At 45.7% G+C, this 26,627-nt stretch overlaps 4 protein-coding genes across 4 annotated transcripts in view; 1 reads left to right on the top strand and 3 right to left on the bottom strand.

Moving 5' to 3' along the window:
* Positions 1–2,222, top strand: part of LOC109261313 (ubiquitin-conjugating enzyme E2 variant 1-like) — a 77,582-nt gene extending 75,360 nt beyond the window's left edge. The window contains exon 2 of the mRNA XM_053907991.1: positions 370–2,222. Within this exon, the coding sequence (XP_053763966.1) occupies positions 400–825 (426 nt within the window). The 5' untranslated portion in view covers positions 370–399 and the 3' untranslated portion in view covers positions 826–2,222. The remainder of the gene's footprint in view (positions 1–369) is intronic.
* A 3,702-nt stretch (positions 2,223–5,924) lies between these two features.
* Positions 5,925–6,571, bottom strand: LOC109261308 (interferon omega-1-like). Its single transcript, XM_019439869.2, has one exon. It carries the CDS (start codon positions 6,556–6,558, stop codon positions 5,968–5,970), a length of 591 nt encoding a protein of 196 aa, XP_019295414.1. The 5' UTR covers positions 6,559–6,571; the 3' UTR covers positions 5,925–5,967.
* Positions 6,572–13,527: 6,956 nt separating this feature from the next.
* LOC128778688 (interferon alpha) lies at positions 13,528–14,323 on the bottom strand. The gene has a single exon (XM_053908638.1). The coding sequence runs from the start codon at positions 14,246–14,248 to the stop codon at positions 13,679–13,681; it is 570 nt and encodes a 189-aa protein (XP_053764613.1). The 5' UTR covers positions 14,249–14,323; the 3' UTR covers positions 13,528–13,678.
* Positions 14,324–22,719: 8,396 nt separating this feature from the next.
* LOC109261307 (interferon alpha) lies at positions 22,720–23,504 on the bottom strand. Its single transcript, XM_019439868.2, has one exon. It carries the CDS (start codon positions 23,497–23,499, stop codon positions 22,720–22,722), a length of 780 nt encoding a protein of 259 aa, XP_019295413.2. The 5' UTR covers positions 23,500–23,504.
* Positions 23,505–26,627: the final 3,123 nt, after the last annotated feature.

Genomic DNA, 26,627 nt, shown 5'->3' with positions numbered 1-26,627 from the left:
TGTGTGTGTGGTTTTTTTTTTTTTTTTTTTTTTTTTTGAGAGAGAGAGAGAGAGCGCGCACACGTGCACAAGTGGGGAAGGGGCAAAGAGAGAGGAAGACACAGAATCCCAAGCAGGCTCCAGGCTCTGAGCTGTCAGCATAGACCCTGACGCGGGGCTCGAACTCATGAGCTGTGAGATCATGACCTGAGCCGAAGTCAGATGCTTAACCAACAGAACCAACGAGGTGCCCCCTCTTTCAATAAATCTTTTACCTCTGCATGATTTTGGTCATTTGGAAATTATTGGTTCACTGAATTATATCGTCCATCCAAATGTTGACACATTTCATTTTATAATTTTTAATGTTTTTTTTTTTTTTTTTTTGAGAGACAGAGACAGGAGCGACAGCGACGCAAGATGGCAGCCACCACGGGCTCGGGAGTAAAAGTCCCTCGCAATTTTCGACTGTTGGAAGAACTGGAAGAAGGCCAGAAAGGAGTAGGAGATGGCACAGTTAGCTGGGGTCTAGAAGATGACGAAGACATGACACTTACAAGATGGACAGGGATGATAATTGGGCCTCCGAGAACAATTTGTGAAAACCGAATATACAGCCTTAAAATAGAATGTGGACCTAAATACCCAGAAGCACCCCCCTTTGTAAGATTTGTAACAAAAATTAATATTAATGGAGCGGTGGACCCAAGAGCCATATCAGTGCTAGCAAAATGGCAGAATTCATATAGCATCAAAGTCATCCTGCAAGAGCTCCGGCACCTAATGATGTCTAAAGAAAACACGAAACTCCCTCAGCCGCCCGAAGGACAGTGTTACAGCAATTAATCAAAAAGAAAAACCACAGGCCCTCCCCCTACCCCCCTCCCATTCGATTTAAGCAGTCTTCATTTTCACAGTAGTAAGTTTTCTAGATACGTCTTGTAGACCTCAAAGTACTGGAAAGGAAGCTCCCATTCAAAGGCAATTTATCTTAAGATACTGGAAACGATACTAATTTTTTTTGTCCATTTAAAATATATAAGTTGTGCTATAACAAATCATCCTGTCAAGTGTAACCACTGTCCACATGGTTGAACTTCTGGGATCAAGAAAGTATATTTAAATTGATTCCCATCATAACTGGTGGGGCACACATCTAACTCAACTGTGAAAAGACACATCACACAATCACCTTGCTGCTGATAACATGGCCTGGGGTCTCTGCCTTCTCCCCTTCTCCTCCCCCTGCCTCCCTGCCTGCCTCCCTCCCCTCCCTCCTTCCCTCCCTGCAACAGCCCTTCAGCTTGGGTTGGCTTGCTACAGTAGGTGTGAAGGTTTCGGGTCACAGCCTGTGGGACTACTGCTGAGTGTGTGGGGGTGCTGCAGCTGCACCCCTGCTTTTTTTTAAGTCTTAAATGATGCCCCCCCCACCACACCCCCCCAAGCCATTGTCCCTTCTTAACTTTCCACCGCCACCCTTGGCCGAAGCATAGATTGTAACCCCCTCTGCTCCCCTCTGAAATTGGCCTTTGGTGAGGAATTCAGGGCTCTCCCCATATCTTCTCCCCCACCTTAATTGAGGGCTGCTGCTTTTTCCTTCCTCCTCCTCAACTCCCTTTTTGTACCATCACCATCCAACACTTTCCACAGTACTTCCTTGCTTTGGCCAGAAGCCATCAGGTAAGGTTGGAAAGAGTCTCTGACTTCACTCGTTTAGTTTTGGAACCACATTTACTCACTCTCCACCAGCCTGGGAATGAATATTGGGTCCCCAGCCTTGCCACCCTCTGCTGTCATCGTCAGCTGGTGCGGTTTTTTAGCTCAGGTTCTGATAAAGTGAAAAGAACAGTCACCAGGGGTACTCACACCCGCCAGCTGTCAAAGTTCTTGGTGGTCAAACTTGGAGAAAGGCCACAGAAGACACTTGTAAGCACACACGATCCCTCTGAATGAATTTTCTTTTCCTGTAATTGCTTTTGCTTTTAAAAATTGAAAAAGTTTTACACAGGGTTCTCATGTGGTCATCTTGCAATCCACTTGGGTCTAGTTTGGAATGTGGCAACTGGAACAAAAAGAACCTTGAATTCGGTGCATACTTTGGTTTTGGTGCTGCTGTTTCTCACGGTCCTCAGCAGGGATTGAAAAAGAACTCGGTGTGCACAGCGGATCCCCGAAATTGGCGGTCTTGACTTCCTGGCAAATTGCTGCGTTTTTCCACTTTTCTGTTCAGGACCACTAAATGCTGAGATGTGGATGCATACCGAAAAAAAAAAATAGAGAGAGAGAGAGAGACAGAGACAGAGACAGAGTGCAAGTGGGGGAGGGGCAGAGAGAGAGGGAGACACAGAATCTGAAGCAGGTTCCAGGCTCTGAGCTGTCAGCCCCGAGCCCAACACGGGGCTCAAAGCCACAGACCATGAGACTTGAGCAGAAGTCGGACGCTTAACCAACTGAGCCACCCAGGCACCCCTGTGCATGTTATTATAACTAATTAATTACTTACTACAAATAAATCAAGAGTATCAGGATCTTGGCAAGAGTGGCGGTGATTAGGCACTGTAGATGAACTGACATGCCTTTGAAGGCCACTACTTGTAGATGCTGAAGATACTCTGGGAGATTTTTCTAGTAGTCGGCACATGTGCTCTGAGTTTTCAAAGCATGAAGGGAGGCCGGTCTGTGTGCTACATCTTTGGAGCTTCTCAAGTGGTGGTGACATTCTTGGAGTTGTCAAAATATCTATTTATTTTATTTATTTTAGAGAGAGAGAGAGAGAAGGGGAGGGGGCGGGGAGAAGAGAGAGAGAGAGAGAGAGAGAGAGAGGGAGGGACGGAGTGAGAGAGAGAGAAAGAGAACCTCAAGCTGGCTCCACACTCAGCATGGAGCCCGACACAGGGCTTGATCCCAAGACCCTGGGATTATGACCTGAGCAGAAATCAAGAGTCAGATGCTCAACTGACTGAGCCACCCAAGAGCCCCAATCTATTTTTGCCTTTAAGTGAGTTCAATCCTCATCTTCAAATAGAGACAATAATAGACTTAAAGCTCTCTTAGAGCTAGAATATTTTGATATAGAGTTTCTGTCAGGTGCCTGGAGACTCTCCCTCATCCCAGGAACTTAATGTGTCTATGGGTCCTGAACAAAAATGACTCACTGAGATTTGACCCCAGAATCAGTCTGGGAAATACAGGTATTTCCTGTTTCTAGTGTAGGTCTCTCCTAGAAAAAAACATCTCCTCTCTTCAGTGTGTGTTTGCATCAGCTTAGATATAGAAATTGAGCACATCACTTTTGAACACTTTTGAGAAGTTCCATGTTTTTACAGAACAAAGTTGTTATACATTATAATGAAGATATTGTTCTATAAAGTATAAATACCATGCGCAAAATAAAATCCATAAAAACAAATTTAAACCTGTCAGACTGATCGCTGAACAGAATTCATATTTCTCTGATTAAGGCCACTATTGCTGATTCCAAGCTTCCGTTTTCAGTTTTTTGAGCAACTTCTAAAATGCATGACCACCTGGACTTGTACGAATCATTTGTTGTTGTTTTACGAGAGCTTACTTCTCTTCCTTTTTCCCTTAGTTTTTTTTTTTTACCAGTTTGTTAATGAAGAGGAAGCACCTGCTGATTTCCACTGTGACAATTTCTTACACACAGAGATGGTAACCCACGTTTCCCTCGAAGTAATACCTTATTTCTCTCCCCCCACTTCACAAACAAGCGTATAAAGATAATTTCTGGGGCGCCTGGGTGGCTCGGTCGGTTAAGCGTCCGACTTCGGCTCAGGTCATGATCTCGCGGTCCGTGAGTTCGAGCCCCGCGTCGGGCTCTGTGCCGACCGCTCAGAGCCTGGAGCCTGTTTCCGATTCTGTGTCTCCCTCTCTCTCTGCCCCTCCCCTGTTCATGCTCTGTCTCTCTCTGTCTCAAAAATAAATAAACATTAAAAAAAATTTTTAAAAAAAGATAATTTCTATACATGGTATCCCTAATTCTCGTTCTTGTGTTTTCTCTTCCACCTGCTCCTATCTGGCCTCTGCCCCATTAATTCCACTAAACCAAAACCATGCTAAGGCCACCAGCCCCATCTGTTTGCAGGTCCATGGGGACAGTTCATCCACACCTGCCCTACAAAGCACCACCCTGACCCGTATTCCCTTCATGGTCAAGTCTTGTCCCCATGTGTCCTTCCAACTGCACTGGCCACTCTGCCTCAATGCCCTTCCCAGACTCTCCTCTGCCTGACCTTTAAACATTGAATGGACATCTCATTGTCCATTCTACTTATACGTGACCACATTCATTCCCATGCCTCGTCCCCAGATACTCAGTAAGGAATCCCAAACTGACACCTCCCTCATGGTATTTTTGTAAATTCCAGACCCACATTCCCAACTGCAGGTAAGACTTCAGCTCTCACGTGTCTCCCAGGCACCTTAGAAAGGATATCTAATATCATTCTTCCTTGCCAGCATCCTTTGTACCTAAAGCTTCTTGTGTAAGAACATCACTTTCTTTCCTTTGCTTCCCTTTGTAATTTTTAACATAATTGAAATAAAATAAACATCAGTACTGTTTTTTATGTCTCCTTCCCTATAAGGCTGAGTTTCAACACAGCAGAAACTGTATGTGCTTTATTTACCTCTAGATTTTTTTTTTCATTTTTTAAAAAGATTTTACTTCTTTCAAATATAATTTATTGTCAAATTGGCTAACATACAGTGTGTAAAGTGTGCTCTTGGTCTCCGGGGTAGATTCCCGTGGCTCATCACTTACATACAACACCCAGTGCTCATCCCAACAAGTGCCCTCCTCAATGCCCGTCACCCACTTCCCCCTCTTCCCCACCCCCACCCCCATCAACCCTCAGAATGTTCTCTGCATTTTGGGTCCCTTTTGGTTTGCCTGCCTCCCTTTCTGTTTGTAACTATTTTTCCCCCTTTCCTTCCCCCATGGTCTTCTGTTAAGTTTCTCAAGATCGACATATGAGTGAAAACATGATATCTGTCCTTCTCTGACTGACTTATTTCACTCAGCATAATACCTTCCAGTTCCATCCATGTGGCTGCAAATGGCATGACTTCATTCTTTCTCATTGTCAAGTAGTATTCCATCATATATATATATATATGTATATATATATATATATATATATATACCACATTTTCTTTATCCATTCATCTGCTGATGGACATTTAGGCTTTTCCCATAATTTGGCTTTTTAAGTAATATCTACACCTCCAATTTATAAACCGGAAATCAAGAGTTGCACGCTCTACAGACTAAGCCAGCCAGGCGCCCCTTTCATTTTTTAAAAAGTGAGGTCCATGCCCAACGTGGAGCTTGAGCTCACAACCCTGAGATCAAGAGTTGTAGTTCTACTGACTGAGCCATCCAGGCACCCCAGGTGACCTCTAGTTCTTGACCACAATTACACATTTGTCATTTAGATACTCCCGTTTTGACATACACTCTGCATGGAATGAATGAGTAAATAAATTTTACTATCTGTTCCTCAATATCATTTACAATGATGTGGGTTTTGATTTTAGAACAAACATTCGAGAAGTTCTCTTTGATAAGTATATAACATATAAAGCGAAATGCAAATTTAATAACATGGAGGGGTAAATATGTTTTGTAAATTTTAATGCAATTTAAAGATGAACATTTCACTGTCTATAATTTCTGAATTCTATAAATACGATAGATGCAAGAAAGAATACATATAAATAAATAAATAAATAAATAAATAAATAAATAAATAACTTTTTAAAAAAAAGGAAACCAAGCATCAGAGAAGTCATCTCTTAGAGACTAACAATCCTGAAGCTGAATTTTTTAAAACATCTTCTTCATACTATTCACAAAGTATTTGTTGAGTTAAATTCAATGAATTCTCTACTAAAGCAGGAATGAGTCTCTTGAAGTGAGCAGGCATAGTGCAGGGTGATGTGGCACGTCAGGCAATGAGAATCACTTCAAGGTGACCCCAGGTCTCCATCCTTGATGGCCAAGCTGTCTTGCAAGGTCGCCGAGGAGGACAAGGCTCTCATGATTTCCAGTCTGACAATTTCCCAGGCGCAGTCACTGTATCCCTGGTCCTCCAGGTAGACGCGGATGTCCTGGAAGTACCTCTTGATGGCCAGGGCAGGGCCGTGCATCCCCGGGGCGCGCTCTCCCTCGCCCGTGGCCTGCACCAGGCAGGCGTCCAGGGCTTCCAGCTGCCGGTGGAGGCCAGAGCGGAGTCCGTGCAGCGGCGCGGGGCTCCAGGCCGCCGAGGAGCGCTCCGTGTGCAACAGGTTGAAGGTCTGCTGGAGCAGCTCCCGCAGGACGGCGGCGGCGGCCTGGGCCTCCCGGAGCTGGCCGCCCTCCAGCATCTCCCGGGGGAAGCGGAAGTCTTTTCTGGCCCGCAGGCACAAGAAAGGGGACAGTCTCCGCATCTGGCCCAGGAGCACCAAGTTGTCCCTGCTAACCTGCGCGTGGCTCCCAGGCAGGGCACAGCCCAGAGAGCCTCCAGGGCGGCAGGTGAGCAGCGCCAGGGCGGTCAGCAGAGGGCGCAGGAGAGCCATGGGGAAGCCGAGGGGGCTGCTGGCCGGGCTGAGCTGGGCGGCTGGGGGACCTCGGGGCCGAGGTTCTCTGAGCACGGCCTCGAAGCATGGCTCTTAAATAGGGAACGCGGACAATTTCATTTTCTGAACATCCTCTCCACTTCTACTTCCTTTTTTTTGTTTTCATTTATGCATTCTCCTTATTGTGTAAGAAGATGTCATCAATCTAAAATACTACGTTGGCAATGGAAGCTTTATTTCCCAATAAACTTCTGATATGTCCACCCCAATGGACACTTATCAACCAAATGAGAAACGTCTTTGTCCTAAAGACTGGAGTGATGTAGGCATGTAGGTACTCATACACACACCTGCTCACATATATGTTTTCATATATGAACATTGCTCTTTGTGTTAGAAAGAAACTTTGGCCTTGATCGTGGACTAGGTTTTTACCCTCTTTACTTCATACAGAGACAGGATCCTTCAATCCTATGGGTTTTTGTATCTTGCTAGGTTCTGACCAGACCACGTATGGTAAATAAGCTCTTTAGAACCAGGACTGGGTTTTAATTACTGTTGTATTCACATTAGAGGCTTGTGGTGATAAGTGAATGAGTTTCTTGGATGTTTCTCTTCATTCTAGAAATAATTGATGCAGGTCCATGCAGTTATGCTTCACTGGGGCCTCAGGGTCAAGACTAATACAGACACTATCCTTCTGCCATTTCGTAACCCATCTACAGTGCTCCTCAGGCGGTGCCAGTGTCCCCAGCAGGAAGCCCGGTTCTGGTCTGGGACATGTAGCTGTGAAGATTCTAATCCCAGATCATTTTATTTTCTCAGCAAACCCTCACGCGCAAGGTTGTTATCACCTCTACTAACATGTTCCTCTGGAGTGACTGAGTGTCCTCAACCCAACCTCTCCTGGACTCACTCCCCGAAGGCAGGCTCACCTTGTCCTGAGGCCATTAGAATTCCCCTGCTGTGGAGGCACTGGTTTCTTTGTTAGCAAAAGAGTTAATGCCCCTCATTCCTTCCCTCCACCCCTGGAGTGTTTTTGTGAGGGACCCTAGCTCTCAGTGTTGACCTCCTCCTCTCCTCCTCCTCAAAGTGTCAACAGCTCTCAGATGCCAAGGGCATAAGTTTGTTTCCTCTAAGGAGGGGAGTGACCCAACTGTAATCATTTCACCTTTAGTAAGCAAATATTTTTATTTTGCAACCATAGCTTTTATTGTTCAATCTTTTACTTCAATCATTGAACACTAGTTAGACTCAAAACTTCTGAGCTGGGCTCAGGGGACTCACTGATGATGCCTCTCAGTGGAATCTTTCAGCCCAGAAACTAGCGATTCTCAGGTGTTCATTCAGTCTAGGCATTTCTGTTTAGCTTCTTAGTCTGTTCCTCCCTCTCATGCTCAGAATGAAGGGGATGAAGCCGAGGCTATTATGTCAGAGAGAAATGTCTTTTTTCCTTTATTTATTCATGATCTGTCATTTTAAATTAAATGAAGATAACAACAAAAAGAATTCAATAACTTAGTTTTTACACAGTGGTGACATAGTCTGTCTTCCTCCTCCTGCGTCGTGTTCTACATCATCCTGAGGTTAATACAAAGGGAAGTTAAAGAAAGGCCAAGGGGCTGCCCCATTTTTCTCTATCATTTTCAAAACATCAGTTGTGTTGTTTCCCATTTCAACTTTCCTAGAAAGCAAATCATGACAGTTCTGCATGGGCAAAAACAAACAAACAAACAAACAAACAAACAAAAACCTCACAAAGGTTAAGTCCAAATGTCACGAAAGTGAAAGAAGTGACCTTTCTGCTGACAAAATGTAAGTGAGCGCGATTCGGTGCAGCAGAACCGGGGACTGGGAGCTCTGGCAGAGAGAAGAACGAAGGCCACCCTGAGTTCCCCCAAATCAGCAAAAGAGCTGTGTCAGCCAGAGGCTCAGAGAAGACCAACTCCTGGATCCATGGACGGCCCTCAGCTCTGCAAGACCAGCACCTGATTTTACTTTCACTTAATCCCCATATGATCAGCTCTGAGGAGAGACGACAGGGGTCGCATCAACCAGCTCACAAGAGACTGGCAAGCAGACCCCACCTGCTAACCCCGTGTGGAAGGATCAGGATCGCAGATATTTGCCTTGCCCGAGCACGCTACCTCGTTAAGAAAGCCACTCACTCAATGGCAGTATTGCCCTGAGAAAGGGAATTGGATGGTCCTAAAAGATTCTGCTCTTCATCTGCATAATAATAAGGATGATGATGTTTTATGATGATAACACCGGGGTTGATTGGATGCTAACTATTCTAAGATCTTTGAAATGATGAATTCAGTCTTCTCAATGGACCCATTGGGATCACAGTCATTTATACAACGGTTTAGAGAGAATATAAATCTAGAGGAATAAATTATCCTGATGGGAGGAAAGATCCAAGGTCAAAACCATAAGGAGAATTGAGATAATGACTTTTCTGGAAGCACCTCTTAAGGGAATGAAGGATAGAAATGGACATTGGAATTCAGAAAGGCTATGGCATGAAATCAGTATGGCAGGAAGGGTGAGGTGATCAAGGATTCCAAATTCCACTTCAGATGCCAAAGGGTTGTCGTCTATGTTTTGGACGGCAACAGGGGCTGTGGTATGAGTCACCTAAATGGACTGACTTGACATTCTAAGGACAAGTTGACAAAATCCCTTTTAAATAGTCATAAGGCAGTAGATTTTTCTGCCAATTGAGACAGAAGTTTGCAGCTGGCACTGGAGTAGCCCCCCCCCCCCCTTCCAATACCCTGCAGGCTGCTGTGATGTCATCATCACCCCTGCTGGGGACACTACTATTGGCCATGTCCACATAGGAGAAGTCTGTGCTCCCAATGTCCACTTGAATCTTCTCAGGGTCCGGAACTGAAGGCTCTGGAGAGCCTGGACTCAATGCTGCCCTTTGGTGTTGTTCCACCCCCTGAGGACATGTCACTGATCCCATGGACCCTTTTACATTTCTCTTCTCCTTCCATGTTCCCCAGTGGCTGCGGACTTTCGACACCTTTACGTTTTCAGATGTGCAGCTGTGGTTTTTTGAAGAAACGAGCCTCTTGCACCTGTAATCAGAACACAGTCATGCCCAAACACAGGCACAGATGAGCGCCTGGGTGTAGATGTGTGGGCAGGGTTCCCCGAGTTTTGTGTTTCTGTGCTGGACTGGACATCTGGGGGCCTTGACCACCGCAGCCCAGCAATCAGCCGGCAGAGGGTGGAGCTATGGCCCGATGCACACTCTGACTTCTGAAGCTGGAGAACGTTGGCTGCTTCCGCTGCTGCTGCAAGTGATCTTGCCAAGCCCATCAGTGGGCATCTGGCAACAGGCCCTGTCTCCTCCGTGTCCCCTGTCAGGTTGGCCAGAAGTGCCTGGGGATGGAAAGTTGGCAGGTGGGGGCTCAATCCCCTGGCCAGTGCCTCTGGCCCTGCAGCTAAGTTCTCCAAAACTTTTGAATATTTAATATTTTGAATATTTGAGTCCTTTAAGTCCTTTAAGTCGTAGCTTAAAGGGACAATTTCAGGAAGAAGTCGAATTTCTGCATGCATCCCAAACCCTTCCCCCAGTTTTGGTCGCTGCCCCAGTAGCACATGGCCACCAGGGGGCGGTCTTCCCTGAAAGGAGCTTCATTCGCCCACCCTTCAACGGGATCCCGCTTTCTGTTTCCTTTTAGCCTCAGTTGCTATTACATCACATTCAGTGGAAATTAAAAGAAAGTCTCTCTTGCAGGTGTTTCTGCAAAACCTAGACGTTTCATTTGGTTTTTGCTTTCTACTTGTGATGTGCTGCTCTTAAGGGAAACTTTAAGCTGAGACCGCAACGGAACAGAAATAGGCTGACAGGTCAAGGGAGTGAGCGACCACGGTGTGTGGGAACTTCCGTCTGGGACAGGGAGGAAACCCTTAGGGCAGGGGAAAAGTGTCCTGGAATGCTGGGGGAGGGGCAGGTGCCAGAATATTAAAGAAACATCATGCCCTTCTGTACTTCCACCTAGATGTGTATTCTCGACGCTCAGATATTAACACAAGCCACCGTTTCATCACTGAATATAAATAAGACACTTTTTCGAAATGAGGAATGAATCAGTCAGCCATCTCTAGAATTCACGATAGAATTCTGGTTTTTTAGGCTGCCTCCTTTGAAGGTCAGTTAGTGCAAGGTAGGACAGGAAAGCTTGGTAAGAATTGTGTAGAAAGAGACAAACGCTATTGTCATATATAGCTGTCTGAAAAAAACTAGGAAAATACGAGCCATGTTTTTAGTCATTACTCTCAGGAAGATGCAATGCTCGGTGCCTTTCATGTGCATGACTTCATGCATAATATTCTACTATCATAAGGTTTTTTTTTAATGTTTATTTATTTTTGAGAGAGAAAGAGACACAGAGTGTGAGCAGGGGAGGGGAAGAGAGAGAGAGGGAGACACAGAATCCGAAGCAGGTTCCAGGCTCTGAGCTGTCAGCACAGAGCCCAATGCAGGGCTCGAACTCACACACCGCGAGATCATGATCTGAGCTGAAGTCAGACTCTTAACCAACTGAGCCACCCAGGCGCCCCCATAATATTCTACTATAATTACTCCTGAATTATATACGACGCTCTTGTGCTCTATGGATTTCCTTCTTGGTGTTGTATTTTCAGCTGATTTTAACTAAATTTTTCTTTGCCTTAAGTATTAACAAAGAGAATGCCTGACCCAGCTTCCCACTTTCATTTTAAGAAAACCTGTCTGTCTTTATGTCCATAATAATTTTGCTATTTTGGGATCCACCAATGATTGTAGTAGTTACAAAATTAGGGAAAATTACCGGTGAGTAACATAAGAGAATTCTTATCATATCAAACTCTCTTAGAAAATGAAACATGGCAGAAAACTGCTGTAGTAAACCAATGTCACAGTGATCAAAGTTAAGTAACTGAATTCATAAAGCCAATAATTCCAGGAAACATTATTGTGTCAGTGGTAACAGATGTTTTGATGAAGGATTGAATTAGTTATCTATTCCTGCCTAGTGAATTCTTAAAGATGAATAGCTTGCTGATATACAAGGTAGTAATAACTAAGGATAAACCATTGAAAGTAATTAAGTAAATCATGAATCAAAATAAATGCAATTAACACATTAACATGCCAGTGCATCAATTTCATGAAATCACCCACAGGAAACCATATGGCATAAAAGGCAGAACGACGCACAGAAAAACTACCCCACAACATTTTCCAGATCCCACGCTGTCTTCTCCGCTTCAGAGGCACTAACTTCTCTTATTAAGGCTTCCATCCACTCCGGGGTGGTTTCTGCTTATTAATTCCACCAAACCAGCTCTCATGAAGGTCACCGATGGTATCTATTTTTCTGACACAGCAGGCAATTAAATCCACATCGTCCGTGAATCCACTGACACTCTTCTAAGCACAATGTATTTCCTCAAATACGCTCCTCACCATCCTCTCTTGTTATCCTTCTACTGAATGGTCAGTATACTTGTGTATTCTTTGTGTCTCTTTTCTCTCCTCCCTTGAATGGTTGAGGATCGTTAGAAGCCAGTTTATGTCTTTTTCTCACACTACACTGTCTCCCCCACCCCCCACCCCCAACCCCCCGTCCACCTCTGTTTCTGGCTTCCCATTGTCACATATGGACCGCTAGGCATGGCGTTACTTGTAAAATGCAAGCTCACTTGTCCTCTAACAATGGTAATTTGCACTCCGATGTCTCCCAGTCAACTGTAGAGATGGACAGCTTTTATTTTTATTTCTTGACATACTTCGTTCTAGCACCAGGTGAGAGAATTCACTTATTTGCCTTCTTCATTATAACATTAAGTATGATTATTGTTTTTATTATTTTTAATGTTTATTTATTTATTTTGAGAGAGAGAGAAAGCATGAGCAGGGGAGGGGCACAGAGAGAGGAAGACAAAGGATCCCAAGCAGGCTCCATGCTTCCAGCCCAGAGCCCGACACGGGGTTTCATCTCACAAACCGTGAGATCATGACCTGAGCCCAAATCAAGAGTCAGATGTTTAACTGACTGAGCGACCCAGGTGCTCCTGGTTATTGTTTTTAGATCTATCCCTAGAAAAATGAAAGATAAAGACATTAGAACTGTATCTGTGGGACGCCTTGGTGGCTTAGTCCGTTAAGCGTCTGACTTTGGCTCAGGTCATGATCTCACAGTTTGCGAATTTGAGCCCCACGTCGGGCTCTGTGCTGACAGCTCGGAGCCTGGAGCCTGCTACGGGATTCCGTATCTCCTCTCTCTGCCCCTCCCAGACTTGTGCTCTGTCTCTGACTCTCCAAAATAAACAAATGTTAAAAAAAATTAAAACAAAAAAAAAGAAACTGTATTTGTTAGGTCCTATATCCTTGGGGCAAAGTACAACTTGTCTTATAGGAAGTCAGTTGCTACTTCTGATGTTAACATAATATAATAGGTAAATGCATTTTGCTATCCATTTTTTTAATGTTTATTTATTTTTTTTTTTTTGAAGGAGAGAGAGACACAGAGTGTGAGTGGAGGAGGGGAGAGAGAGGGAGAGAGAGACACAGATTCTGAAGCAGGCTCCAGGCTCCCAGCTATCAGCACAGAGCCCGACACGGGACTCAAACCCACAAACCGCGAGATCGTGACCTGAGCCAAAGTTGGACGCTCAACCGACTGAGCCACCCAGGCACCCTTTGCCATCCATTTTTAAATCAAGTTACAAAATTAGGCCTGGATTTCTTTTTACACACTTCCTATAGTAAAATTGAATAAACAAAAAACAAACACTAAATTGACAAAATATAAACAATACATTTTATTATATTACCACAATGTAAATGTGCACATATTATATGAAAAAATTTGATCTTACAAATAGTTAAATAAATAAATATATAAATAGACAAATAGACATCAGCATGGTCATTGATAAGTGGCTAGTGCTTGTAGAGTTGACATGATGTCATTTAATACTCCTGAAAACATTGGACAAATTGATTCCATTCATGTCACAGCAGAATGGAGAAATGAGAGTCTTTGACATGGCAGGACAGGTGGAAAGTGTGGTATGATTAGTCAGTGAGAATCATTTCCATGTTGAACAGGTCTCATTTCTCGCTCCTTAATCTTTTCTGCAAGGCTATTGATGAATAATACAAGGACCTCATGATTTCTGCTCTGACGATCTCCCAGGCACAAGGGCTGTATTTCTTCTCTTGCAGGTAGAGGGAGAGTCTTTGGAAGTAGTTCCTCAGGATGGAGTCCTCGTTGGTGAGGGGAGCCTCTCCCTCCCCCACCTCCTGCATGACACAGGCTTCCAGGCTGGTCAGCTGCCGATCAAGTCCCGTGCAGAATTCCTCCAGGAGGGTGGTGTTCCAAGCAGCAGACGAGGACGCCTCTGTGCAGAAGAAGTGGAAGATCTTCTGGTTCGTCACGTGCACCACAGAGAGGGCTTGGGCCTTGTGGGACTGGTCTCCACCAAACACGTCCTGGGGGAAGGCGAAGTCATTTCTGTCCTTCTGGCAGGAGCTGGCAGGGAGTCTCCTCATTTGTCCCAGGAGCGTCAAGGCCCTCCTGTTCAGCAGGCCGTGGGTGTGAGGCAGGTCACAGCCCAGAGAGCAGACGGAGTTGCAGCCCAGCGCCACCAGGGCCACCAAGAAGGAAGAGGGCAGCGCCATCGGGGATCTTGCAGATGCTGTCGGCCTGGCTGGGGTGGGCGACTCTGTGACCCGTGGCTCTAGGTTCTCTGAACATCTTCCCTTGTGCGTGTGGCTTAAGTAGGGAACATAGCAGTTTTCACTTTCTGAACGTTGCCCTTACTTTCTACTTCTGTTTTTGCTTTCCTTTATGCACCTTCTACTTGGGTTTAGAGCATGGGTTCCACAACCATTTTTTTTTTTCATCATTACCTCTTGCCTCCAGAGTTTTTGTACATACTTATCTAATTGAATCTTCTAAGAAAATTTAATAACACAGATACACATTATGTGTAATTATGTACTGTATATTTAACTGTACTTTATACATAAAAAATCATAAAAAAGGAAATATAAAGTTTATTTATCCAATGCAGGGTTAAGAATTACTAAAAATTTTTAAAAGTTAAAATTTGGGGCACCTGGGTGGCGCAGTCGGTTAAGCGTCCGACTTCAGCCGGGTCACGATCTCGCGGTCCGTGAGTTCGAGCCCCGCGTCAGGCTCTGGGCTGATGGCTCGGAGCCTGGAGCCTGTTTCCGATTCTGTGTCTCCCTCTCTCTCTGCCCCTCCCCCGTTCATGCTCTGTCTCTCTCTGTCCCAAAAATAAATAAAAAACGTTGAGAAAAAATTAAAAAAAAAAAAAGTTAAAATTTAAAGCCATTGATGCTTAAGTAAGGACCTAAATTTGATTTTTTTAATGTTTGCTTATTTATTTATTTATATTTTTAATATGAAATTTATTGTCAAATTGGTTTCCATACAACACCCAGTGCTCATCCCAATTGGCGCCCTCCTCGATACCCATCACCCACCCTTCCCTCCCTCCCACCCCCCATCAACCCACAGTTTATTCTCAGTTTTTAAGAGTCTCATATGGTTTGCCTCCCTCCCTCTCTAACTTGTTTTTTCCCCTTCCCCTCCCCCATGGTCTCCTGTTAAGTTTCTCAGGATCCACATAAGAGTGAAAACACATGATATCTGTCTTTCTCTGTATGACTAATTTCACTTAGCATAACACTTTCCAGTTAAATCCACGTTGCCACAAAAGGCCATATTTCATTCTTTCTCATTACCAAGTAGTATTCCATTGTGTATATAAACCAAAACTTTATCCATTCATCAGTTGATGGCAGTTAAGCTCTTTCCATAATCTGGCTATTATTGACAGTGCTGCTGTAAACATTGGGGTACAAGTGCCGTTATGCATCAGCACTCCTGTATCCCTTGGGTAAATTCCTAGCAGTGCTATTGCTGGGTCATAGGGTAGATCTATTTTTAATTTTTTGAGGAACCTCCACACTGTTTTCCAGAGTGGCTGCCCCAGTTTGCACTCCCACCAACAGTGCAAGAAGGTTCCCATTTCACCACATCCTCTCCAGCATCTATAGGCTCCTGGTTTGTTCATTTTGGCCACTCTCACTGGCCTGAGGTGATATCTGAGTGTGGTTTTGATTTGTATTTCCCTGATGAGGAGCGACGTTGATCATCTTTTCATGTGCCTGTTGGCCATCTGGTTGTCTTCCTTAGAGAAGTGTCTATTCATGTTTTCTGCCCATTTCTTCACTGGATTATTTGTTTTTGGAGTGGAGTTTGGTGTGGAGTTTGGGTGTGGAGTTTGGTGAGTTCGTTATAGATTTTGGATACTAGCCCTTTATCTGTTATGTCATTTGCAAATATCTTTTCCCATTCCGTTGGTTGCCTTTTAGTTTGGTTGATTGTTTCCTTTACAGTGCAGAAGCTTTTTATCTTCATGTGGTCCTAATAGTTCATTTTTATCTTAATTCCCTATCCTCTGGGGATGTGTCAAGTAAGAAGTTGCTGCGGCTGAGGTCAGAGAGGTTTTTTCTTGCTTTCTCCTCTAGGGTTTTGATAGTTTCCTGTCTCACAGTCAGGTCCTTCATCCATTTTGAGTTTATTTTTGTGAATGGTATAAGAAAGTGGTCTAGTTTCATTCTTCTGCATGTTGCTGTCCAGTTCTCCCAGCACCATTTGTTAAAGAGACTGTCTTTTTTCCATTGGATATTCTTTCCTGCTTTGTCAAAGATTAGCTGGCCATACATTTGTGGGTCCAATTCTGGAGTCTCTGTTCTATTCCAGACCTAAATTTAATTTGTGACTTATAACTTATTTACTTATATAAATTTTATATAAAGTACATAAGTAAATTAAAATTTCTATAAAGACATAACTATTTCAATGTACTTAAATATTTAAAATCATTCCAAATTGCTAAAAGCAAGAAAAAATTTTAATTATTCACTTAAATTATTCCCTGATTTATTTCCAGTGTACTGAATTTTAATGTTGCCTCATGACAAAATAATTTTTTTCAGTTTATTTATTTATTTGAGAGAGAGCACAAGCAGAAGAGGGGCAGAGAGAAGGAGAGACAGAATCCAAAGCAGGCTCCGCGCCATCAGCACAGAGCCCGACATGGGACTCAAACTCATAAACCGTGAGATCATGACCTAAGCTGAGATTAAGAGTCAGACGCTTAACCGACTGAGCCACCCAGGCGCCCTGACAAAATAATTTTTAACTTAACCTGCTGCTAGATACTCTCGAAGATATTGTCACAATATTTTTCTGTTTCCCACTAGATAATTGCTGATGTGTTGAGTGAATTTTGTAGAATTAAATCATAAAATATAATATATTTGTATTTAATTCCAAAAGCCCATATCACACGAGGCTCAGACAAAAGCAACATGCACAAGACAGCCCATAGCAGCTCACAAATAAGCAAAGGCCACCTCTCCCAGAATGACTTTGAGATCCAAGAAACAATGGAGAGAAACTCTTCCAATCACAGAGACGGCTTAGCCCCAGGTTTGTCACACTGATCTTGCAGATGTTTTGTGTATATTCCACAAATCCAATGTCCGTGCTTCTCGTATGATACCCAAGAAAATCCAATGAGAGAAAATAAATATTAAGGAATAATGTTTTGTTAGACTGGCCCAATGTTGAGCTTTGCAGTGCCACAGACCACTGCAATATTTCAGGCTGGTTGACAACCCTAGGAACTTGCTGTTATACCCTTGGAAGCAATTGTAACAACTATTCCACCTGGTGTGGCAATGCTGATAATGGGGGAGACTATTCATATACAGAACCGGGGAGTATGTGAAGTCTCGATATCTTGCACTCAATTTTGCTGTGAAGCTAACGGCTCTTGGGGGCTCAGTTGGTTCAGCTCAGGTCATGATCTCACGATTCATGAGTTCAAGCCCTACATCAGACTTTCTGCTGTCAGCACAGAGCCTGCTTCAGATCCTCTGTCCCCAGTCTCTCTCTGCCTCTCCCCCTAAACAAACAAAAAAAAAAACACTTCTGTTTTTGAAAAACTACATCCAAGGTAAGGAAATTGGCTTATTATGTTATTGGAGTCCGTTCTTTCCAGGAAAGAGCCATTTTTCTCTGTAGAAAAGACTCCTGCCTGGGAACAGACTTCTGTAGACCACAAGCCACGTCTCCAGACCCGGTCATTGTCTTTGTCCATCTTGGCCAGTAGGTGGCACTCTTCCTTCGTAAATATTTTAACAGACCCCTGACTAAAATGATGCTGCTTTCTCTTTCCTTTTTCCCTAAGCTAGTTACATCATTGCAGGAGGAGCATTCCGTCATGGCCAAAAATAGTCACGAGAAGAAAAAGAAGAGAACAAGAACTCTCCTATGAGAGTTTCCAAAAACCTAGAACTTTCACACAACTCTTGATTTCAGTTAGTGACTTTTGCACATGGCCAGAAACCACAGCGGAAAAGGAAGCAGCTGTGTGAATGGGCAGGGCAGGTTCAGGAGGAGAGACTGAGGAGAGCAGAGCTCACTGGGGGTTTCTACACTGGGGCAGAAGGAAACACTGTGAGATGCAGGTGAAGAATGAGATCTGGAGAAGCGGGAGGAAAGGGGAACGTGCTAGTGTCAGAATACATAGTGCACGTGTATATACATAGTATCTATGTGCACATAGTATATTAGTAGGTATATAATTGCATTGATGAGCCACTTGATCCCAATTCTGTTTCTTTAGACTATCAGCATTTTGCAGTCAGTTACAGAGAGAGGGCTAGGAGAAGTTACTTATGCTCTTATAGACCTCTACGAATAAATAAGAACATGATGGTAAGCCTTCATTCAGTGGAAAATACTCCGCTAAGTGCTTCTAAATGTTCTAACGTGACCACCCTGCTAAGGGGACACAGGAAAGTTAGAGGAGCTTGCAGTTTTGTCCTCCCTGTCCCCCGAGTGGAAGAGGAGAGAGGGCTGGACTTCCCTTTCCCCGGTGGGGGTAGGGGGAGGCTCTAGGAAAATCATTTCCCTGGAGAGCAGGCCTTTGTTGAGGGGAACAGAAGACTGAGAGGATTCCCAGCCAGTGATTTCTCTTTCCTTTCCTCTGCTGGAAGCACCAGGAGTTTGTTTTCTCATCTTCACAGTGAGAACCTGGTGAAGGTTTCTCCCGAAGGTAACACTCACAAAAGCCTGTGGCCCCCAAAGACAGGATATCTTGCAGTTTTTCGATCTCAAGCACATCCATATGGAACTGCCAGTAATTCTTCCATTTCAGCTTCAGTGTTTCTACCAATACGAGCTTCAGCTGTGCTTTAAACTCTTGCATTTCTGCTCCCAGTCATCCAGGGTCTCTGTCTGCATCCCCCTCTTTCTGCAGAGCTAAGGGCGGCAGCTGGCACCTCGAACCCCAATTCTCTGATGGATCTAAGAAGAGTTGTTGCTTTTCAGCTTGTTTGGCACTTGTGTTGTAGTTGATGGAAGGTCAAGGCTGACGACGAGCCCAGCTGATTACATGTTGGATGGGAACCAGAACGTCCGCCAATACATGAATACGTATGTCCCATCGTTAGAGGTAAGTGTCTCCCAAGGAAAGAGGCCCGAGAGATAATCACTGGAGAAGAACATTGGAGCACATTTTTGAACAATTTAACTCGATACATTCTAAGACGAGAGCAGAAATAAAGTCAGTGAAATGACTAAATACCTGGGAATGTGACTTCATGTATTAAAGAGAATCATTTTGGGGTCTCCTTCCTTCCTCCTTACTAATTGTTACGAATTTGAATATGCAGACAACGATCACGTGATTTGCACTCAGGCATCTTTCTAGAGGCACAATCACTCCATTGCTTCTCTTTAGACTGAGATGAAGTCCCGGATGGAACTTTTGTCCTCTAGTGAAAGGTTCTTGCAGGAGTGTCCGGGTGTGTGCATTTGAGGCAGGTGTCCCAGGTTCCGGCTGTCCCTGGAGCCCCGGGCAGTTTGTCCAGCAGAATCGGGTTCCAGGCAGCAGATGGCACTTTGTGAGGAACTTAGAAGGTCTGCCGGAGCAGCTCCTGAGGACAGAGGTGGCCTGGGCCTCCTGCAACCGGCAGCCACCCACCCTCTCCCCGGGGGGGATGCCCCTCAGTCAGGAGAACGGGGACATCCTCCTGATCTGTGTCAGAAGCAGTAGGTCTTCCTGTGAAGCCGCCCGTGGCCGGGAGGCAGGTCAGAGCCCAGAAAGGAGATGCGGCCACAGGGATCCAGCAGGAGGCCCGCAGAGGGGGTGCGTGCTGGGCACCTGAGGGGTCTGGTGGCCTGGGCGACGAGTGAGGGGGCGTGTTGGGCCCTAGTTCCTCTCAAGTTCTTTCTCCTGTGTCTTTTAAATACAAAACGTTTTCATTTTCTGAATGTTCCTGTATATGTTTTATTCTTCTTAAGTTTTTTTCCTTTCTTTATGTAAGCCTTAGATTAGAGTAGATTAGATTAGAAAATATTAACCCTATGAATTATTCATTTCACTATTTCATTGAAGTTTAATTTGCCCCAGTACTTCAAATGTTTCAGCATAAAGGGATCCAAAGCTTTCAAATGACGGAAATCTTTTGTGTTACGATCAAAAGTAGGTAGGTGTTGTTCTCCTTGCTCAGGACATAGTTTTACCTCCGATCCTGAGCTCTGTTGTTGTGATTTTTATTTTTTGCACATCATTCAAGATGCCTGGTCCCTTTGGGTCAGCGTGCCCATAGCCCTGTGTGTGACACCTGGCTCCCCTCGCTCACTCTCTCTTTCTCTGTAACTGGCCGCCAGGAGTCAGCTCATCATACTTCCAGCTTTGAGCAAAATTTTATTGGAGGGTGACTGCTTTTGTCCCCCAAATAATCAACTGTCTGCGACCCAAGCTTGTTTCTGTGACCAATTCCTTCTCTTTCTGTCAGGTGCTCAAGAGTCAGATTTTTCCATAGCTTCCAGAGGACACAAACGTTATGCACTTCATGTGTGTAGGGGGCACTGGTGTGGGTAAACTATCCTTTTTTTTTTTTTTTTGTAACCTTAAATAGCAACAGGAATTTTATTTTGCTAAATGTTGATTTCTATGTGGAGTTCAGTTTATTAACCTGTGGAGTCCTTCTCATGCTCTCAGTTTCTGAGGCCGCAGGGGACTCAGTGTTGATTTTCCTGCTGCTGGAGGCTTGCACTGAAGTAACTAATAAGGGTTCCGGGGTTAGTGAGTCAGTTCTTTTCTCCTGAGCTATTTGGTTCATCGTGATCCATCTCACAGCGAAGATGTGGGGCAGGGAGGCCACATACTAGAGAAAACTAACCCCTTTCTTTACTAGCTTGGAGTTTTCTACATTGTATATGTTCTTTTTAATTTAGTAATTTTATAGGCACGGGTGGACTTCTCTTCTGAATTCCTTTCTCCTTCATCTTGAGGTCAGTACCAAAAGAGGGAAGCAAGAGTGAAAACGGGAAGGGCCTATACCATTATTTCCCATCAGTTTTGATACAGCATCTTTTTCTTTCTCCACTCAGCTTTCCTAGAAAGCTGTCACGGCATTGGGATGCACCGAGGCACCAGGAAATCAAAGGCAAATCTGACCGTGGTGATGGCCGTGGAAACGCTAGGGTGGCTCCCAGGTGAGAGGAAGCCAGCAGGAGCCCTTGGCTTCTGCTACCACCTTCCACCTGCTCACTGTGGTGCCTGCTTGTGAATTCCACCCAGCCCTCGCTAAGGTCAGTTCCATCTGCTTCCCCACATACTGGAAGGTTTCCGTCCACAGAACAGCTTCCTGACCTTCCGCATAGTACGCATCAAAATGATAATAGATTATCATGGTAAGGAATGAAAGGTGCCATGCTTTAAAATAAACACAACGTTAAGCATATGAACATGATTTGCCAATACATCCAATCCATGTATCTATCCAGAGACACACATAGCGCAAAACGGAGAACTCTGCAGGAAAAAAAAAAAAATTCACGTAATTCCCAATTCCCATTCTATTCTCCTGTTGCATTGCAGCAGGCACATCTCTCACAACTATTTGCTCCTTATAGCTGAACTTCTCTTCTCTTATTCACTCATTCCCTCCCACCCTCCAATATGGTTTCTGTGAGTTCTTCCAAACCAGCTCTCACCAAAGCTTCAATGCCCCCTTCATCCCAGTGCGGTGGGCACTTGACATCCACATTTTACAATGATGCAATTCTTTGAAGCCATTTCAGTCCTTGAAATAGACTTTTACCGATATTCTCTCTTACCCTACTACCTCATGGCCATTCCGTCTCTGTTTCTGTTGTGGCTCTTTTCTCCCTTTACCATCTGAAGTTTCGAGGAATCAATCTGAAGTTCTTTGCTCATGCTCTCCTCCTCCCGTGTGACCGCTTCTGTTTTAAGGCTTTCAGTTAATGGAGTTGCTTGTAAATTGCAGACTCAAATATCCATTTTCCAAAGAATATTCGCACTTGGAAGTCTACCAGTCAATTATAGGAGATATCTACGGCTTTTGTTTCTGTTTCCTGGCATGCTTTCCTGCAGATTCTGCGGAGAGAACTCCATTTTTCCCCTTCTCCTCATCCTACCGTTTAATATAACCGATATAAATTCAGTGTGATTATTGTCTTTAGGTTGCTTTCTCCACAAAACTCACTGGTGCAAAAGCAGAACTGGATTTGTTATGTCCACCCCTATCCTGACAGCCGCATACAGACTGGCTTAGAGAAAGTCTATTTTTAATGTATAACGTGAATAATGTAATGAATAAGTGAATTGCACAATCCATTCTTTCATCAAAGTTATTTCTTTTTTAAATGATAAACAAAGACAAGAATTTTTCTATAGAAAATATTTAATAAAGAAAATAATAAGTTGAATAAATATAAAGAATATATTTTTCTCTTAACCACAAAGTGAAAGTACATCATTATTATTCAAATATAATTTAAATCTTATAAATAGTTAAGTAAATAAATAAATTGTTAAATAGATCAGCAAGGTCATCGGAAAGTGACTAGTGCTTGTAGAGTTGACATGATGTACTTAAGACTCCTGAAAATACTGACAGATTGATGCCATTCATGTCACAATCACAGCAGAAATGACTCTTTGACATGGCAGAACACGTGGAAAGTGTGATATGATTCGTCACACTTTAGTCATTTCCATGTTGAACGGGTCTCATTTCTCGCTCCTTAATCTTTTCTGCAAGGCTATTGATGAATAATACAAGGACCTCATGATTTCTGCTCTGACGATCTCCCAGGCACAAGGGCTGTATTTCTTCTCTTGCAGGTAGAGGGAGAGTCTTTGGAAGTAGTTCCTCAGGATGGAGTCCTCGTTGGTGAGGGGAGCCTCTCCCTCCCCCACCTCCTGCATGACACAGGCTTCCAGGCTGGTCAGCTGCCGATCAAGTCCCGTGCAGAATTCCTCCAGGAGGGTGGTGTTCCAAGCAGCAGACGAGGACGCCTCTGTGCAGAAGAAGTGGAAGATCTTCTGGTTCGTCACGTGCACCACAGAGAGGGCTTGGGCCTTGTGGGACTGGTCTCCACCAAACACGTCCTGGGGGAAGGCGAAGTCATTTCTGTCCTTCTGGCAGGAGCTGGCAGGGAGTCTCCTCATTTGTCCCAGGAGCGTCAAGGCCCTCCTGTTCAGCAGGCCGTGGGTGTGAGGCAGGTCACAGCCCAGAGAGCAGACGGAGTTGCAGCCCAGCGCCACCAGGGCCACCAAGAAGGAAGAGGGCAGCGCCATCGGGGATCTTGCAGATGCTGTCGGCCTGGCTGGGGTGGGCGACTCTGTGACCCGTGGCTCTAGGTTCTCTGAACATCTTCCCTTGTGCGCACCTCCTAAATGGGAACACGTGAGTTTCCATTTTCCGAATCTCCTCTTACTTCCTATTTTTGTTTTCTGTTTGTCATTTTGCATTCTCCAAATGGGTTTAGAGCAGTGCTTCTCAACCATTTTTTTTAATTATTGTCCCCTTCCCCTGACCCCTGAGCCCTTTTAGATTTTTTTTGCTAATTGAACCCCTAATGAAATTTTAATGACACAGTTATACTCTATATCTATTTATGTACTCTCTCTGTATCTATCCTTTATACATAGAAAAAGAGAGTGCCAAACTTCCTTTTTTATCCAAGGCAGGGTTAAAATTGATAAAAATTTTAAGCTAAAAGTAAATTTAAAGTTATTAACATTTTATGTATCTCTATAGCTAAGTTTGCAGAGCAAATTTTAACATATTTACGTATATAAATAGTAATGTATTAAGTTACATATTCAAATTGAAAATTATACAAAGACAATAATAATATACATGTAATGATATACTTAAAACGTTTTCAAGAACTTCTAAAAACAAATGAAAAATTACAGTATTGTCTTAACATGTATTTTTAGGTCTTAACTTTTAATTTTGCTTCGTATCAAAAAACAATTTTTCATTTCACTAGCAGCTAGATATTCATCAAGATATTCTCAACATCGATTTCTTTTCAGCAATTGACATAATTATAAATGAGTTGAATAACTTGAGTAGAACTAAATGATCAAATATAAACTACTCGCATTTAGTTTTAGAGCCCAGTTCACGCTAAGGCTCCAACGTAAGCACCGTGGCCTCTTCTAGGTAAGGGAAGCCCACCTCTCACAACACAGCTTTGAAATGTAGCAAATGATGGAGGGAGAGTCCTCTGGCGATCCAGCTACTGGGCCATTGACGATTTCGGTGGTTTTCCAGGCGGCCGGCAGGTGGCCCGCGGCCGTCCTTTTCGGAAGTGGCTTTGGGGCAAAGAAGCTGTGACTTTGAAACCGAAAGCGGAGCGTCGGGGCAGCTTCTGGGCAGCTTCGGGGGACTCCAGGCTGAGCCGTTCCAAGAGCGCCAGGGCAAAGCGAGGGCTGAGGCGCTCTCGGCGCCAACTGTGTGCTGCCTTTATATCCCCGCAGAGCCCTGCTTCTCCCCGCCCTTCACGCCTGGCGGGCACCTCCTCTGTGCTTCCTCCTCCAGGAACATCCTCCACGGGGAGGGAGGCGTGGACCTTGAGTTTTCTGGGCTCCCTGTGTCCAGAACGCTCCTTTTGCGCCGAAAGTGCAGCCGGGCCATTTTTTCCAACAATCGTTTCCTAAACGAACTGGAGGCTCCGAACCCGCGTGAGCGCGTTGAATCGCGCTGTCAGCCTAGGGTAGCGTGTGCGCCCAAGGCCGCGGCCGAGACCGGCTCGGACAGGATTGGGGGGTAAGAGGGTACGGAGGACAGGGCCCGAAGGCAGGAAGATGGGAGGGTGGGAGGAGGGGGCGATGGAGCGACGGGATGAGCGGACAGTGGGACGTTAGCGCGATGGGACGACGGGGTGATCAGGCGTCGGAATCAAGGGACGACGGGACTGTGGGACGATGAGACGATGGGACGATGGGGCGATGGAGCGATGGGGCGATGGGGCGATGGGGCTATTCGACGATGGGGCTATTCGACGATGGGGCTATTCGACGATGGGGCTATTCGACGATGGGGCGATGCGACGATGGGGCGATGCGACGATGGGACAATGGGCGATGGGGCGATGGGACGATGGGGGAATGGGACGATGGAACGATGGGATACGGGGCGATGGGGCGATGGGGCGATGGGGCGATGGGACGATGGGGCATTGGGACGGTGGGGCGATGGGGCTATTCGACGATGGGGCTATTCGACGATGGGGCTATTCGACGATGGGGCGATGCGACGATGGGACAATGGGCGATGGGGCGATGGGACGATGGGGGAATGGGACGATGGAACGATGGGATGACGGGGCGATGGGGCGATGGGGCGATGGGGCGATGGGACGATGGGGCATTGGGACGGTGGGGCGATGGGGCTATTCGACGATGGGGCTATTCGACGATGGGGCGATGCGACGATGGGACAATGGGCGATGGGGCGATGGGACGATGGGGGAATGGGACGATGGGACGATGGGATGACGGGGCGATGGGGCGATGGGGCGATGGGGCGATGGGGCGATGGGGCATTGGGACGGTGGGGCGATGGGACGATGGGGCTATTCGACGATGGGGCTATTCGACGATGGGGCTATTCGACGATGGGGCTATTCGACGATGGGGCGATGCGACGATGGGACAATGGGCGATGGGGCGATGGGACGATGGGGGAATGGGACGATGGGACGATGGGATGATGGGACGATGGGGCGATGGGGCGATGGGGCGATGGGGCGATGGGGCATTGGGACGGTGGGGCGATGGGACGATGGGGCTATTCGACGATGGGGCTATTCGACGATGGGGCTATTCGACGATGGGGCGATGCGACGATGGGGCAATGCGCGATGGGGCGATGGGACGGTGAGGCGATGGGACGATGGGACGATGGGGCGATGCAACGATGGGGCAATGGGCGATGGGGCGATGGGACGGTGAGGCGATGGGACGATGGGGCGATGGGAAGATGCGGCTATGTGACGATGGGGCGATGCGACGATGCGACAATGGGCGATGGGGCGGTGGGACGATGGGACGATGGGGCGATGGGACGATGGGGCGATGCAACGATGGGGCAATGGGCGATGGGGCGATGGGACGGTGGGGCGATGGGACGATGGGGCTATTCGACGATGGGGCTATTCGACGATGGGGCTATTCGACGATGGGGCGATGCGACGATGGGACAATGGGCGATGGGGCGATGGGACGATGGGGGAATGGGACGATGGGACGATGGGGCGATGGGACGATGGGGCGATGCAACGATGGGGCAATGGGCGATGGGGTGATGGGACGGTGGGGCGATGGGACGATGGGGCTATTCGACGATGGGGCTATTCGACGATGGGGCGATGCGACGATGGGGCTATTCGACGATGGGGCTATTCGACGATGGGGTATTCGACGATGGGGCTATTCGACGATGGGGCTATTCGATGATGGGGCGATGCGACGATGGGACAATGCGCGATGGGGCGATGGGACGATGGGGGAATGGGACGATGGGACGATGGGATGATGGGACGATGGGGCGATGGGGCGATGGGGCGATGGGGCGGTGGGGCATTGGGACGGTGGGGCGATAGGACGATGGGGCTATTCGA

This window comes from Panthera pardus, unplaced genomic scaffold, assembly GCF_024362965.1.
Source record: "Panthera pardus isolate Hobbes unplaced genomic scaffold, ASM2436296v1 HiC_scaffold_20, whole genome shotgun sequence".
NCBI classification, from domain to species: domain Eukaryota; kingdom Metazoa; phylum Chordata; class Mammalia; order Carnivora; family Felidae; genus Panthera; species Panthera pardus.
Note: the sequence above shows the minus strand (reverse complement) of the source record. Positions and strands in the feature narration are given on the sequence as shown.